Here is a 17,855-nt window from a genome sequence, read left to right as displayed (position 1 = left end):
TTCTGCAGGTTGAACATAGTTTATTGCAGGGGAAGGAGTGTTATTGCATCATCATCATGTTATTAGTAAATAAAAACTAAGGGTGAAATCAGTAGGAGTTTTACCATAGACTTCATTGGACCAGGATTTCACCCTAGGTGTAAAACTGAACATAAAAAAAGACAATATGGGCACATTTTCAGTCACAAATTCTGGTGGGACAACAGGAAAGAGATGTGGTGACTGGCATCAATATATTGCTTTTTTGATAGTGCAGAATGTACTTTATGCGGGAATCATAGCTGTATGAATTGTTTCAGGTCATTATGTTCCATTCTTTCAGGAATGCCCACAATTTTATATTTTATATTTTGGACCCTCTGTTTTCAAAGTCATCTATACAGGTCACAGAGTAACAGCCGTGTTAGTCTGCTTTTGTGAGCTACAGCTCACTTCATCGGATGCATACTGTGGAAAGTGAGCTGAAAAAGATCTTCTTACTTTCCACAGTATGCATCCAATGAAGTGAGCTGTAGCTCACGAAAACTTATGCTCAAATAAATTGGTTAGTCTCTAAGGTGCCACAAGTACTCCTTTTCTTTTTATACAGGTCATTTTATCCTTCAGAGCCTTGTTGGGGGTAGTTACGTTCAATTTGATCTCAGTCTCATTCAGGAACAGATTATAGTCTCCACCTCCATATCTCTTGCTAATTTTCCTGATATTTTCCCTACCATCAAAAAGGTTCTTTTGATATCCCCTATCTCAGAGGTTATATAGCGGCTTCAGCATTTTCCTCAGTATCTTGGATTCTGAAGCATTTCCCCCACTCCTTTGCTCTCCTTTTATAGACATCTAAATGTTTCCATCAACATTGTTAGCTCCAGTGTAGAGAAACATGTTAATAGAAGTTTTATAATCCTTCCCCCCTCACACATACCCCAGGGCAAGTTTGTAACTGAGCCCTTTTCCAACAGCTCATTAGCCTGCAGTTTTATGAAATTCATTATTGCTACTGTTGTGCAGGGAGTCACCAGATGGCATACTCTTACAATTTATTTTTCTTAGTATGTGTGCAGGGTACAGTCTGGTATAGTTGTTAGTTTTGTGATGCAGTTGCATTGAGAGTGGTGAACAGTAAACTCTCATTTTAAGTCACTAACAAAAATCAGTTCTTGAGACATAATTTCTTCCTAGGAACTGGGCATTGCTGCCTTGGTTAAGATTTCTGAAAGATGGGATTGCTTGTGTGCCATTTGTGACCACCTCTGTTGCAGGACTGAAGTATATAGTGCAAGAGTATATAGTGTACACTAAGAAAATACCATAACTCCATGGGACTGACAATCTTCTGCAACAGGAAACCAACATGCAAGGCCCTAATATGTACACCTGCTCAGCAGAGGGGTGACAGTGACAGTAATACATAAAGGACTAGTTTGGGCCTGGCCCCTCTCTGGGTATGAAAAGGAGGGAGAGGGCTTGAGGAGTATTTTTTTCCTTTCCCAGTCCTACCTCTCTGCTTGGTGGCCAGACACAATAGATCAGATTCTCATCAAGATTACTCAGATTTTCACCAGAATAATACCACTGACATCAGCAGAGTTAATGTGGATTTATACTGAGCAGAATGTGGCTCAGTCAGTCCAAGGGCGCTGCAGAGTTAGCAATACTGTTGGAACTAACCTCTGGAAAGGAGGCAGGTCAACATCCACTCTTCCTTACACCAGCCAGAAAAACTGGCCAGACTCGGAGAACAGTGGACAAAGGTTGGTGTAGCAGCCATATTTTCTGCCCCCCCAGGGCTCCAGGAGGCAATTCTATCTCCAATTTCCCTTTGGGGCAGGGTGCTTCCATATATCACCTAACCTGAGGTAATGCCTTAAAGCTAAATTTGAGCCCCAAATTAGAAATGGGCAGAAACTGCAAAGATGGGATCTCTATCTAGCTCTGGATCCAAACTTCCCCATAGTTTGAGAGTGTCTGAGTGCAGGCTTAATTCCACCCCTATATAAAATAAACAGTTTTGAAACTGGATGAGTTTCATGAGATGGCATTATGAGATCCTGTCAAATACAGTGTATTTTGACTGGATATTTAGATTTTTAGATGAAGGGCTCCATTGACTTCCATGATCAATGTATACGAGCTGGCCTAAATAATGTAACAAACTCTGTAGTTGTAAAATATCTGACTGGATGATGAAATCAATGTGTTTATATTTACATATATCCCTTCAAAGTCAAACATTTATTATCCTCTGTCAGGAATTGCAACGTTAATTAAAACATCAGGGGGCAACCCAAGAAAAGTGTATTTAGCACAAATAAAAGCCTACATTTTAGGGTAGGCAGCATTGTCTGCACATAATTTTAGAAGTGTTGCCCCCTGCAAGTTTTTTCTTACTTCCTAATTCATGTGACTGTCATAAGATAAAATTATTAACCCACAGTAGGTTTTGTACCATCAGTTTAATTGTGTGCATGAAAGATTGGACTCCTTAGTAAGCTGAATTAGTTCATGGACCATTACTAAAATATAAGGGAATAGAGATCAACTTTCCACTGAATAGTTTACTGCTGTGGCCCAAGTTTTTAATCCACAAGAAAAAGAGAATTTTGGCTTGAGTTACTGTTTGGCAGCCTTGGTGACAACTTTCATTTAAAGTGTAATAAACAATACTTCCCCTGCTTCCTTAAGAGAGGGTATAATAACAGAGTGCTACCTGAAAGCCTGGAGAAGGGAAAATGGCAAAGATCTTAAGATTTATCTAGCTACCCTTTAGCATAGAGAACAACCTATAGTAGTTAAGTTTTCTGGTATATGATATTTGGGGCCATTTTTCCAGTGTGGACCCACTGGTCATAATAGCAAAAATGTGCATGCTCCCACTGGGTCCAACACTCAGGTTCTGCTACCTTTCTGCCCCACCGAAGTTAGGGGCTGCTGGGGATGGCTTGGCCCCAGGTATATGTAGGAGCAGCCTGTGGGCTGCCCTAACTTTCACTGGTTAGAAGGATCCCTTAAGGCCTATTTCAGTGATCCAGGATTACTTGTGTGGAATGCTCCAGCCATACTCCATGAATAGCTACTACGCGAGGGGGTCAGGAATAAATTGGGGTACTTTTTATTTTCCTTCTGTTTTTGAGCCTTTAGCATTCAAATTTTCAAGCTTTTCTCTGCTACCATAAGGGCTAGGATATATCTTACGCTGACGTTATAGGGTTTGAGCCAATGCCTCTTGCAGTCACAGGTTGAAACCCTCTTTGCTTTAGTGGACCAGAATCAGGCACTAAATGCATAGAGATACATCTGCTCTTTTGCATTGTTCTCACCTGTTAAAGGAAGTTCAGTGCTGAGCCCATTAAGTGGCAGCGTCACTATGAAGAAACTGGACAAAAATCCTGGTTGTCCACAACCTTAATTTCTTTCTTGCCACCTTCTTCTCACTGTATTGAAATGGGTGGCTACAGCTTTAAGTCTTTTAACTTCTGCTTTGATCGCAGATGAGCTAATCCCCTGAAAAAATGAAAAAGGAAATATTAATGCTACTCAGCACTTACGTAGCACTTTCCATCTTTGAAGCATTGTCCAAGTGTTAATTGTTATGACCCCTTGCGTCATTAGTCTGATTGGATTCTATTTCTGTAGCAAGGAAGGTCACTGTAAAATGACTGTACTTGGGCAGCAGCTTATTGTTTTTTAAACAAAGATTAATTTTACCCAGTGTATTTCATAATTCCTACTGTGATTTTTTTTGCCAAAGGAAAATAAGCCTTTTATTACTGAATAGAAGTGAACAGGTTTGAAAAGATTTCTCGCACCTCTGAACATGGGGATGTTAGGAAGTCTGTAAGTGAGTCATAGTGCTATCATCATCACTGCTCTGTCTTCCTGCTCTGGACACTGCCACGGTCTTGCCATCTCTCCCTGGAAAAAACGGCACTAGAAGTACTTATTAGATGATGATGTAACATCTGTATGGAAGGGTCAGCATGGTTGTTCAGAATACCTGTGTATAGGGTGGTGTAAATCAACTAGTTCATCTCTACCTCACATCTAGTTCAGGTTAAAATTACTTTTGTCTTGAAAATCCTCCAACTGACTTTTAATGTGATTAAACCATATGAACAATGGAATATATTGTCAGTGAAATGTAAAATGTAACATATTATGTCAGTTTGTTTTGATTATCATTTAATTTTTTAAAAATCCTAAACTATGAAACATACATTAATATACCGGTAGTCTGGAAAGTTTCTTTCAGGCATAGGCAGTTTTTATTAATAAAGATGATGTTTGAGGTCTCAGTGAAATAAACATTTATACTTTTTCACTGATCTAACAAATAATCCAACAATCTAATGTAATAAAAGTCCATTAATGTTTGCATCCTAGATTATTCATTCAGTAAGTACTCCTTTTCCCTCCAGTGGTAATATTTATAGCCAAGGCAATGGTCTTAAACTTTTGGCTACCGTGATACAGTATTGATGGAGGTGAGTTTATACGGACAGATATACTTGTGTGTCGGATTATTTGTTTTACAGTTACAAAGTGTATAAAAATTGAAGGTGAAAAGTTGCAGGGAAGAAATGGCACTCAGTAACTGTTTGACTATGCACTAACCCAGTTGTTCTTAATTTTTCTTGCCAAAATATCAAGTCTGATGGTAGTACAAACAACAATAGACATACCTTTTCTTTAATAATCACAGTTAGAATCTTGCAGTTGTTGGGAGGAGGATGAAAAAAGATCGTACTCATTTACTTTAGGGTAAATCATACTGTATTTTTTGCTTTTGTGGTTTGATTGAGGTATCATTTCATGACCTCATGACAATCTCACATCCACCTTTAGACTTTTTGTTTTAAATTTCAGTCTAGCTCAGATTCTGTGGTTCAGTCATCTGCTCTAGAAATGAAGTTTAGAAAGGAAGAACTACCACAACTTTAAGTACACTGTATCATAACAGTGAAACACTGTCAAATCTGTTTGTTTACAATGACAATTATGAAACAGCAGCCTTCTTGCAAAAGATCCATACTGTCAATAGGCGTTGGCCACCCAAGTGACCTTTTGCCTCTGGAAGTCTCCCCTCCCTCTTTTCCCCCTCTCCCCCCAAGACCAGGACATGATGGTTTTCTTATTTGTCCTCAAAATAATATTAGCTTGATCCTGCAGTCTTTTGGTGTGCAGATCTCCTATTGGCTTCATCAGTGTTGAAATACACATACAGTAAGAGCTGCAGGATCATACCAAAAAAGTGGTGAACTTCCTAAACATACAGCATAAGGTGATCAGGTGAACGTTAATTGATCTGCTTCTAAATTTAGTTGGGATCAAGGTGAATTAAGGTAGAAACCCTGGGACTGATGGGTCTGGAGCTGCCAGAGTACACCTGGAAGACTGAGCAGGAGAGAAATGGGGGTAGCGGATATATATTGGGAGGAAGTGTCAGTAGAATAGCAGGAAGGTCATGGAGACTAGCAGCTCTACAGGAACCTTTTCAGAAGTGGAAGAGTCCGGCAGAAGTTTTTGTTATCAAGGCCCTTTTTAGCCTTACTTCACTCTTGGCCGGAGTTCGTTGATTTTTAAAACATCTTAGAGATTGAATAGAATGAGACTCCAGGATCCAAACACTGGGAAAGCTTGGATCTAGATTGTGGGCTTATCTCTGGATTTAAATATCTGTGGTAAACTGACATAAAGACTTGAACATTAGTCCCTTTTCTTGTCTTCTTCCAGGTGAACATGAGCCAGCAGTCAGCAGTGATTCTGATATATCATTGATTATGGCGATGGAGGTGGGACTGTCTGATGTGGAGCTTTCTACTGACCAAGACTGCGAAGAGGTGAAATCCTGAAAAACAAGCAGAAAACCCTACTAAACTAAAGGGTAGGCATGAGGGGCAGGGACAGAGTAAGCTTTCTAGAATTTGGACCAGTCACACACACACACACACACTCTCTCTCTCTCACACACACACACACACACACCCTCTAGAACACTATCAATCCAGTGCACTCCATTCTGAGATGGTCACGAAAGAGCAATAGCAACAGCTGTGTCTACCTGGATGCAGTTTTATCATCTACATGTGTCTATTTTGTTCACGTGGAAGATGAAAGCTTATTGTTTTCCCACATGCTTAAAAGCAATCCTGTACCTCTTCAGTGGCTCGTAAGTGTACAACTGAAATGACAGCTTGAGTGTTTTCTACTCTTGTTCATTGTTTTTTTTTTAAAAGAAGATGATGTTTATTTATAGTTGATTATCGATGGACACTGTTTTTTTTTCACTGACTGACCCCAGCTTTTCCAAGAGTTCAGTCTGAAAGTTTGAATTCCTCTTCTCTGATCATTTCATGATCTGTCTCCAGGATTTATTATTGCCTTGACATTTCTGCATGAAGTATGCATGGCTTTGAAAAGAAACAGTGCTTCAGCACTCTGTATTAATATGAAGCCTATTTTCTTTAAGATTTTAAAACCTTTAAAGTGAGTCTTGGAGATTATATCTTCAAGAAGCCTTTACCCATGTGAGCTGAAGCCCTCAATTAATTGACATTGATGTCTTGTTGTTTGAAACTGCATTATGTTGGCTTCCACTTACAGAGCTCGATTACATGCACAGACAGTAACGTGTAAGAGAGAAAAATTAATGGCACTAAACTTCTTCCTGTCCTTGCTATATTTTCTGCCATTAACAGCCTCTGGTATTAATGGCCTTCCTTGTGACTTCCTTGTTCAGTAGCTGGAAAACAAGATCTAGTTTAAAATCAGGTACTTCCTTAAATTTAAAAACAAAAATTAGCAGACCAATGAGTGAGCAGTTTCAAGAGAGCGCTTGGTAATCTTCATGTGGGTATTTGTGGCTGATGGAAATAATTTTAGAAAAAGTCTGAACTGCAAAGAGGACTACAATGTCAATTTCCAGAATAAATAGTTAAACCCAAGAGCAGCTGGATAAATTGTTTACCTTCATATTTTTAAGTGCAATTTTTGCACATCATTTTTAGCAAACACAAGGATTTAGGTGAATCTTCAGTTCACTGCTTTCTAGAGACCTCTGAATGTGGCAATACAATGAGTGAGATGAATTACTGGTATATTTGAACCTGAAAAAAATGTCAATGGAAGAATTCAGTTTGTTTTCTGGCTGATACATTAAAAATTAAGTTGTCATATGATGCCAAAACCGAAGTCTTTAACTATTACTAGCCTGTCTTTAACTATAACTTACAGAAAGGTGCTACTTATTGCTAATTATTCAGGTGGCAATTGTATGATTCAATCAAAATAGTCAAGTGCAAAGGAGGACTTTCAGCTTGTTGTTTATAAGAGAGGGAACATTTTCTTTTGACAGTCAAAAGATTTAAATCACATTACCCCCTCTTGAGCAGGTCAGTAGAATCAACAGCACACAGCTCAGATACAAATTGCAAGGAAAGGAAAACTATTTTCACTTAATTGTATTATAGCACAATCTCAAAATGCCACTATGTTCTTTCAGCATTGCCATTTTAATCTCCTCTTTTCAGGCATTTATACTTTAACTATAAAAGTTTACTCCCTGTTGAAACATGGCACGTGAGGTCTTACACTAGGAGAAATTTGTTTCACAATATTTTTTTTAAAAGCTGGTTGATTCTTTCTTAAATTATAGGATGGGGCTGAGAGGAGGGAGAGAGAGAGTTTGCTGGACTCTTTTTGTCCAGTTATGACTCAAACAATTCCTTTTGTAGATGAAATTTTGAGTATTCTTAGTCCACACAAGTGAACTAGGAGCTTTCGGCAAAATAACTCAAGCTAATAACAATTCAAAAGTGTGGCCGGTGCACACACTGTTACAGTTTTTAAAATATATCTTTTTGTTTTACTAAAGGGACATAGTCAATTGGAAATCTAGTCAGTTTGAAAAGCAAGCTAAAGATTGCGTTGGACTCTTCAGCTGCTTTGGGTCACCACTGCCAATATTTGTGGTTTTATAATCAGATTTTTTGAACTTTTTCTGTTCGCTGTTTCTCTGTGAAAGATCCACACTAACGTCAGGGGAATGTAACTGACTGAGGGTGAAGTACTATCCCTGGGCACAAGGCAGCACATAACCCCCACTTAAGCTCTAGAAATAATGCTGAAATGGAATGTAAGTGATGCATAGGCCTTCTGCACAGGGATGAAATTCACCTAAATTGGCTATACAGGGGAAATAAGGAAACTGATTATACGCAAAGAGCTCTCAATACACAAAGAAAACAAGCTGATGAAGTAGAGAGAGAAAAAATTCACTAATCTCTCCCAGTTATAGTCATCTTAGGTGTTACTTGGATCAAGAATAAGTTAAAAAATGTTCAGAAAGAAACATGATGTTTAAGTTGACTGTGACCCTTTAACATCAAAATATTTGCAGACTACAAATAGACACAACAATTAGCATCATCCTTAACGCCGGAGCGTGGATTGCAGTGGAGCTGTCTCAAAGCATTTATTGTATTACAAAACTTTTGTTAAACTAATGTCAAGGGTGAGCATTACCAGTTATCTCTAGCCATCTGATATTGGGATGATCCCAACAGTAAGGCAGGCGAGGTCAGTACTTCAGTGAGAGATGAAAGAAAACCCACACTGGAGCAGGAAATTAACCTTTTAGTCAGTGCTAAATCACTGACCCATCAATAGCGTTAGAAGTAGCTATGCTCAAGGATGTGCCGTCTTTCCGGTCAGATATAAAACTGAGGCCTGGCCTCCTTCTGGTCATTTTCACAAGTGTTGTAGTGTCCTGGCCAAATTGCAGTTTTTAATTCCCCAATTCCACCTGCTGCTGTTCTGTGCACTGTTCTAAGCCTGCCAGAGCAGTTACACTTCATTGGGGCCACAGTTTAGGTCGGCCTTTAAGCACATGCTTAAATTCATCCCTATTCAAGAAAGCACTTAAGCACATGTTGAAGTGTAGGAATGTATTCAAATCCCCTTGATTTGGTTTGTTTAAAGCTAAGTCCATGTCATGAATGGGGATGCTTTCCTAAATCACCTTGAGAATCTTTGGCTGAAAAATTATTACGTTGCGTTATTAAACCCACAAAATCATTGAAGTTAGTGTTAAGATTGACTCTGTATAACTCATCGTTCTGTGCGGAGGTATACTGTAATACATATAGGCCGCTATCCTACAGATATTTATAGGGATAATTAACTTTGCTCATGGGAATCGCCCATTGACTTCAATGAGGCTACGCACATGAGTTAAATTAAGCATGTATGTAAGAATTTGAAAGATTAGGGAATATTATGCAAGATTACCCCCTGCTTGGACCTCCCTGTAATTCCTGCATACTGTTATGTTTAATATTAGGGTTCAGTATTAAAGGCTCACTCCAGCACTGAATATCCATTGACTTCTGGGCCTCAGATGCTGGCTGTACAGCCAGCCTACCTCCTATCCAGAAAACAAGTCAGTCTGCCCTAAGGAAGTAGAGTGTTCATGGAAATAATCCTCCTCCCTCAGATTGTAACGCTCTATCTACTGTCTGTTTCTCTTCACCACTGCCATACCTGCTGGTGCTGCAAAGCCCATGGGAGTTACTAGCTACTCCTAGGACTAGAGTAACTTCCTGCACAGTGTCACTGGCTGGGGAGACAGATCAATGCTTTAAAGGTGTCTACAACAGAAATGCTACAGCTGCAGCGTTGCAACTGTATCACTGTTGAGCTGTAGTGTAGACACTCACTACAGCAATAGAAGGGGTTCTTCCATTATTGTAGTTAATTCACCTCCCCGAGAGGCGGTAGCTAGGTCGACGAAATAATTCTTCCACTGACCTAGTGCTGTCTACACTGAGCCTTAGGTCAGCTTACCTGCATCTCTCAGGAGCATGAACTGTTCACACTGCTGAGCAGCATATCTAGGTCAACGTAAATTTTAGGTGTAGACCAGGCCAAAGTAAAGAAAATCCCTATTGTGGGAAGAGAATCCTCTTGCTTCTCCCCTCTCTTGCTGTTCTTTTCATCCACGTGAGTGTTCCTCTGATTTCCCATTCACAATGTGGGTGAATGGTGAGAAATCTTCGGCTTCCCCCTGGATGAGTTTCATACCAAAGAATACCTTCAACGCAACCCTTTAAAATGTCTTACAGTTGCTGAGCTTGTTCAGTATTCTGCAGCACCATTCCCAAAAGCCATCGAGCTGATCAAAGACTGTGACTTCACCTCTGGGGAAGGGCCAAGCTTGGGCAGCCATGTAATGCAGAGATTATTACTGAGGGGGTAGTTTCTCCTTTGGATAAGCAGCAGGCGCTGCAGCTGTGTAACTTAGGAAAGCTGAAGACTCTTCAGTTGAAGATGTGAATTTGGGCAGACAGAGCCCACACTGTGATTTTCTCATGGTTTTTGTGGGTTTAATTAAGCTACATTCCAAAAGACCAGTTGAGTGCATGAACCATGTAAAACGTGCATGGACAAAACCCTGCACTTGGGGAAAAAATATGCACTCGCAGGTTACCCAATTTACACATGCTAATGCTAGTTTGTGAACACAAATATGGGGCATGTGCCGGCTGTGCATCAATTTTTCCTGACTCACCCATTCTGCAAGGGGCTGAAAAATTGGCATGAAATATTACTTTTTTTCTGATTTACAGTAGTTTTAGAATGTGGCGGGGAGGGACTGGGATGATCATAGGTCAATAATTTGTAGACAGAATAAATTGATATTCATCTTCCTGGTCTCTATAGTATTGAATTTTCCTGTGTATGTGCACAGACAGAATGATACGATTTTTAAGAATTAATTGTAATGAAAACAGAGGGAGATAGACATTTAGTCAGTTTTTGAGTTAGAGATAGTGACCCAAGAAAGCTAATTTAATAGCTTTTAAATTGTTTAATAGTTTAATTGAAAACTACTGAATTCTTATGTGGGGCAAGCAAGGAGGAGGGCTTCGTTCCTATCACCAAGGTGATAGTGTTGTTAGGAAGTGGACCTAGGATCTCCATAGGAGGCTTTCCACGGACTTCAGTGAGATGTGGATCCAGCCCACAGGAAGCAGTTGTAAGAGGTTAGTATTTTAATAGAAACTTGTCACTTGCTATATGAATAGTTAGTGATATATTCTCATTTCTGCTAGGGGTGGACCCAAGTAACAGACTTGAGATCCAGATTGGAATTTGAACTATCCCAAAGTTTGTGTGTGTCAGGAACCAAGATTTGGTTTAGGCCCATCTTGGGTTTCTGTTGTTTTATTCACCCTCCTCCTCTTCTGAATCAAAACCATCTTGTCTAATTATGAATTCTTCAATTATTCAAACAGATCTGACTTGCCCTGAGAAGCATTTGCAGACTGCTTTACACCTGCATGTGGCCTTAATTAGCAAACCTCAGCTACTGATTTTCCAGAATATGGATTTTATTTGCAGTTTCTGTTCAGTGTAGAAATGTTAGAGTGCAGTAATTTGTTTGTATAGCTTTTCAGACACGCAACCCTATGAATTTTCTCTGTTTAATGTATGTTGCATTACTTCTGCCAGGAAAATTTGTGATTAAAAGGCAATGATCAGGGCACAGGCTTTTATATAACACAGGATGCAAATCCTGGTCTTGACAATTGGTCAGTGTTGCAATGACAATGCATGTTATGTACAGCCCAGGCAAATGCATTTCAGCTGAGCAGCTATGAATTGCCCAGATTTTATTTATAGGTGGCTTGTTCCTAACCAGTAACTGTCCCTAGGAAAGTTTCAGGCTAAGCAAATAGGTCAGAATGAGCAATAAGGATATGACCATGTGGTCTGGGCATATAAAGGTCGGCACCGGCAAATGATCACTTACTGATTTTTATTTCTCTTTTATTAGTAATGGGTTTGTCCCCCTGATAGGGATGTTTCTGCAGATGTCTATAAAAGAGAAGGTTGCAAATCTGATAGCAATACAATAAGGATGCCATGTCATCATGAATATATGTTGTATCCAAGTTGATCTGACTTTACAAACTGATATTTTAGCACCAGATTTACTGGTGTGATGCATCCACTTTGCACCATACCCCAAGTGTATTTTGGCCCTACAGTATCTTAACCTGCCCACAGAGAATCACTCCAGTGTAAGAGTGATCTTCCAGAGTTACACAGACGATGTAGCAGCTCTTAGCCCACCCCTCTCTCTGCTTTCTGTGTAGCAGAGGGACGGTGGCAAGGCCAGGATAACACCAATCCTCAGCTGCATTTTTTGCCCAAGTGGATGTTGCCAACATAACTTAGAGCAGCCATTAGGTTGCTCTAACTCATCACAAGAGCCCTAATCTTCCCAGAATAGCAACAAACTCATGAGAGTGGAAATGTGAGCTCTTTGCCAACTTTGTATAGCACCCCTGATTTGTGCTATATGAAGTTTACCCACAGCCCTAGATCTGGCCTGTACAACATATAGGGCCTGATTTTTAATTCACACTAAGGCTGCTTTACACCACTCTGGCAGTGCAAAGAGACCTCAATGTAAACAAGAATGAGGGAGTCTTCTTTGTCTACAACATAATGCAGTTTAAATGCTTAGTAAAAGATAGTGCCCTCGTTGTTTGAGGGTTTCAGGATAACCTAACCACTCATATCAACACTAATGAGGCCAACAGTCTAACACCGTGATTGTTAAGGAAAACTGAGCATTGACTAATTTATTTTAGAGAGCCAAAGAATTTAAGCATATATTGGTCAATTAGTGTCAAAGAATTTAATTGGTTTGCTTAGAGTAATAATTTAAATAATGAAATATTTTATAAGAGATAGGAAGGACAGGGTGACACTGTTACTTTAGTGAACTTTTTTCTAATAGCAGCAGTTGATCCAACACAACTAGTTCTTTTATTTTAGCACATTGTTGCCTGAACTAATTGATAGTTTTGCAGTTGAAAAAAGAACACCGGATGGACTTTAGTCTGGAATTTGTTCATGTACCAGATGGTACTTATTGATTGATGAAGTGGATAGTTAGGGAGAGGAGCGCCCTCTGCAGCAAGTTTCTAATCTGCCAGCTAGAGTTTTCAAAGGACTTACTCATTACAACCCATACTAATTCTTCAGCAACTGGAAATTTTTGTCGCCAATAAAAATACTGGTTCTTCAGCAACTGAAAATGTGGTCCATATTTTAAAAAACAACGTAAAAGGGGAAGGTGCATTAAGGATGCCGCGAAGTTTCATTGAAAAGCCAGTGAAAGAACTTTTCACCTGAAAAAAACTCAGTATTTCTCAAATATGTTCTTTGTGATTCGGTGGAGTGAATGCAGAAAAAAAGGAAGAAAGAACGTTTTTGCTTATGATTTTTAAAAAGGCATCAAAATCAACATACTTCTTTGCTATGAATGTAAAAGGTTATTACGGTTGTGAAATATCAGTGTTTTGTATGTCTACATACTCCCATCCTTACTTCCTGCTTTATGTTAGTTACCTGAAATGGCTGTACCATTTTATAATTAGAAATATAAAGAGGGGATAGGGGTTGGGAGGGGTTGTTACTTTTTTAGCAAATGTTCCTTGTATTTAGTGAACATTGAAAATGATTTTGTACTTGTCAAAATATACATTCCATCCATTTCCAGAAAATAATTATTTTTATTTAAAATAGTTTTTAAACAAAAACAAAAAATAAATGTGGCATCCACTTAGCATGTGGTTCATGAACAGAGCAAAAATATTCCGGTCTCCGGCAATGGCTCCACAGGTTTCTCTAGTGATGTATATTCCAGCAGACCAGTACCAGCAAATGCCAATAAAAAAAAATAAAAAGGAAAAAATAAAATATTTAACTCCTTGGTGTATTTTATTTTGTGTTTCAGAGAAAGACCTGCATATCTTACTGAAATGATTTCCAGTTAGAAAACTGTATTATAATAGTGAAATATTAAAAATTAGAGCATAATCCTGCTTCTCATACCTTCCTAAAAGCTGAAGCAGGGTCTGTTGTTCCTACACGCAAAATGTATCTTTTGTTTTGCTGAAGACCTGCTATGATTAAGGTGTATTTTGCAGTGAGCCTCCTTAGCTGGCTTTACAATCCGTTTCTGCAGAGCCTACAATGTTTGCTGTAATGGAAGTTACCCCTTCACCTCTGCATTAAGAAAATTTTCTATCATCCAAACAACCTCACTTTGATATGTGAAACATCGAACGCAAAACCATGAAGGAATTACATGGTGGTATTTGCATAGACAATTTTTAATTAAGCATTCTTTGCTAGCTGTGAATTGTCTGCCTATACAATGCAGTAGTGGTTTGTGAAGCAAGACATTTGCCTAAGCTTTATTTTCTGTACAGTATTGCAAATGTATTTCAATTGTTAGTTTAGTCTTTGCTGTTATTTTATTATGCATACATCTCCCCCTTTAATGCACTTTATATCTCTTGAAAAATACGGGAGTCAGAGAACTATCATCTTTAAAGGGATTTGCCTGAAATCAAGAGGCACAAACTTTTATTTTGCTTTAATATATACTGTAAATGCTTAAGAGCATAGACAGTGGCTCAGTTGGGGGAAATGCTGAAATGTTAAGGCTGATATTTGGAAACATTATTCAGTAGTACCACCTGGCTATTTTTGTGAGAGGGTTATAATGTAAATATGTGAGACTCTGTTATGTACTAGTTAAATATTGCAGCTATAAAAGTTAAGATTGTGAATTCTAAGAAATTTTATTGCGACTTTTTTTAATAAAAGTGGATCTGATTACTGTGTCATTCATATTTCCAAACAGAACTGTAAATCCAGCTTTTGTTGATGTATGAAAATTTCTAATGCTTTCTTGTTGAGTTCTTCTTCAACTGAGTTTGGAGTTCACAGAAATCAGTTGCACAACCAGGCAAAAGTAAATAAATAGTTCTGCTGATTAAATTCGACTGCTGCTATTGCAGTCCTTTGGAGTCTTCTGATGAGAGACTACAAATTGTGCACCAGATAAATACATCCACTAGAGAGAAGTTTGAATTCATATGGCTTGTTACACAGGTAAGATCTGAACGCAGGTTTTCCAGAAGTGAAAGGCTTATTCAGTAAGCTACTGCACTAATTAGCCCCTCTTTTATTTTTAAAATAATCAAAGCATGTTTATGCTCAGTGGACTGGCTCGATGCTGCTAATGCACAGATGGAGAAGATGTTAAACTGAGGAACTTTCTCCTCCCCGGATGCTTTCCGTGTGGAAGTAAAAGATGTGATCTGTCTGTTAAAGTGAAGAATTGGCTTGATGCCCTGGTTATCTTTTTCCTCTCTCACACAGCCATGGACATGAGGCCTTGATCAGTGCCCCCATGATTCAAGTCTGCAAAGCTGTATGAGAGCTTAATGAGTTATGTTGGCTACGTACAGAATCATGGCATGAGCAGAAACTACTTCTCTTTAAGAAAATTAAAAGTGTATTTTAGCACATATGAAAAGAGCTTGATTGAAATCTCTGGAGGGGAAGCACTGCTTAGCCAGCAAAAGAGATACTGCCCAAGCAATGGCAGTCCAAGCTTCATCTTGCCTAACCAACCCTATCCTGGACTATCCATCTGCAGTAATTTAAAGGCTGCTCATTTTCTGTGCTTCTCTCCTGAGATTGCCAATAAAGATGCCAGTTACTTCTAGTTGTGTTGATGAGTTAGAGATATGAACACATGTAAATTGGATGGAGGTCATTTCACACAGACCTCCAGAAAGCCAGCAGGTGATGAATTTCCCTGGACCAGTATCCTAAACATGAACACTTCCATTTCTTATTACTGGCCTTGAGTTGCCCAGTCCCTGAATCTATCAAAATACTGCACAAAACAGGCTGCCTAAATTTTCTTCTTATGGTCTCAGTTGTGAATCAGCCTATTTAGGCAGGGAAGTCGGCGGCACAAAGTGTCCCTTTGCCCATGTCACAGATTCCAACCTGGATGGCGGAGCAGCCTCCTTATGTGCTCTGCTCCCCTTCCTGCACTGAGGCCAAGGAAATGACAGGCTGGAGGGGAGTAGGTGCACCCAGGGCTCTGCTTCCTTAACACACCAGCCAGCAGAGCTGAGTTGCGCCAGGGAGCTGGGAGAAGTGGGAACCAAAAAGTGTGACTACTCGGGCAATGCAACTATAAATATTCAGGGCAGCCTGTGAGGTGCCAGTCTAGCTGTAAGTGATCATAAAACCTTTGCCTTTGGGAATGGCAGGAAAATGGGGGAAAGAAATACTTGTTTGTTCACAGACAGAATGGAAGAAAATTCCATTGTACAGTAATAGCTCCTACAGTTACTGTTCACATGAGGAAGCGGCAGTTGATGCAGAACAGGAAGCCACATATGAGTTAATATGGTTTTATCAACAATGCTGGGAATTATTTCTATTACTGTTACAGCTGTAGGCCAATTGGTGGATACAGCACTGGCGTTCCCCAATAGCTCTAGCACTGCCAGTAACAGACTCTGGATTCCTGTTCCAAGGATGGAAGCAATAATCATAAAAATAAACCCAGTGCTGTCAATTAAGAGAGTTTTATATGTATTATCGCCAAGGAATCTGGTCTCACTTTCTCGCACTGTCCCCTCCCACCTCACTCCTTTTGTTTTTAACATTGATTTAATAAATGGTCATGGGAGAAACCAGAGCCAACTTTCCTTGGCAGACAGCTGTGCTCAGTTGCTATGTGAGCTGCACGCACAACACAGCTGTCATTGATATTATAGATCTTATGGCGGTGAAGATCTCAAATATCTTAGAGAAGCACTACAATTTGAAGCTGTTGGGAATGGCATCATTATCTAAAAATAACCAGGAGCATGGAGCTGTTAATTCCAGGCTGTAAGCACATACTGTAGGTCTTAGATTATATCACTTTATCTGTGGTATATAGCCTTAGTCCTTTTTCAAAATATAACCATAAAAACGTACCTCTCCTCTCTCTGATTGTCTCTTCTGAAAGTGATAGACCAAATTCTGCTCACATTTGCACTGCTATGACTCCTTCTGATGTAAAAGGGCCTCCAATGCCCATTGAAGTCAATGGAAAATGGGCTTTGGATTAGGCCCAAAGAGACTTACTCCTGGTTTACCCCAGTGTAGCTAAGATTAGGATTTGGCCCATTGTATTCACATGACATACTGAACATGTAAGTAAAGAAAGCAAGCTTTGTGTTATACATTCATATAGCACCCCAAAGGGGCTACTCTTTGTTTGATACAGAGTCTCATGAAAAGCACCGTAAGAAAAGATCAAGGCAAGGATCTTTCTGGAACAGACTGGGAATGATAGGCCTTGTAGTATAAAGAGAAGTATCCCTCGGTCACTACAAACATATATAATTTCTTACAAACCCCCAATTCATTGACACACATGCTAAAGTCAAGCATGTGCCTAAGTGATTTGCTGAACTGGGGCTCTAAAGCACTTAGGGAACTTTAACAACTAATGAAATAATCTTTTTTCATGAGTTAAAAGGAGCACTCTCCATCCGTACAACCTTATCATTAACGGTCCACTAATTAAAAAGGAATGTTAGCACCACGCAACATAAGGCTGTCATGCAAAACTGAGGGTCAAAAGTTGTGACTCAGCATACGTACCTGCTTGATGATAATCATGAAGTGAATGCTTTCTGTAACAGCAAGGAATCAAACATCTGAATGCTGTACAATGACCACTGCCTTTAGGAGCTTCTGGCTACACTGTGCATGGACTGTATAGCATTTCAATCTCTTCATTACTTCTTGTCAGACTGGGATCCCAGCTTGCAGCCCAGGAGGAAGGATGGGGTTGCTTGCTGTATAGCAGAGGTGGGGAAACTACGGCCCGCAGGACCATTCTGCCTGGGCCCTGAGCTCCTGGCCTGGGAGGCTCGCCCCTGACCCCTCCCCTGCAGCCTCAGCTCACTGCGTCGCCA

At 39.6% G+C, this 17,855-nt stretch overlaps 1 protein-coding gene across 2 annotated transcripts in view; it reads left to right on the top strand.

Moving 5' to 3' along the window:
* The window catches only part of RNF150 (ring finger protein 150), a 190,124-nt gene extending 175,433 nt beyond the window's left edge, over positions 1 to 14,691 (top strand). The window contains exons 7-8 of one of the 2 annotated variants that reach the window (XM_043545734.1): positions 5,728 to 5,878; positions 13,805 to 14,691. In XM_043545734.1, the coding sequence (XP_043401669.1) occupies positions 5,728 to 5,846 (119 nt within the window). In that variant the 3' untranslated portion in view covers positions 5,847 to 5,878; positions 13,805 to 14,691. Of the gene's footprint in view, positions 1 to 5,727 lie in introns of both variants that reach the window. The other variant, XM_007067777.4, reaches the window with a different exon arrangement.
* Positions 14,692 to 17,855: the final 3,164 nt, after the last annotated feature.

The sequence above is a fragment of the Chelonia mydas genome, chromosome 4 (assembly GCF_015237465.2).
Source record: "Chelonia mydas isolate rCheMyd1 chromosome 4, rCheMyd1.pri.v2, whole genome shotgun sequence".
Classification (NCBI taxonomy): Eukaryota; Metazoa; Chordata; order Testudines; family Cheloniidae; genus Chelonia; species Chelonia mydas.
This window is presented reverse-complemented; position numbering and strand designations above follow the sequence as displayed.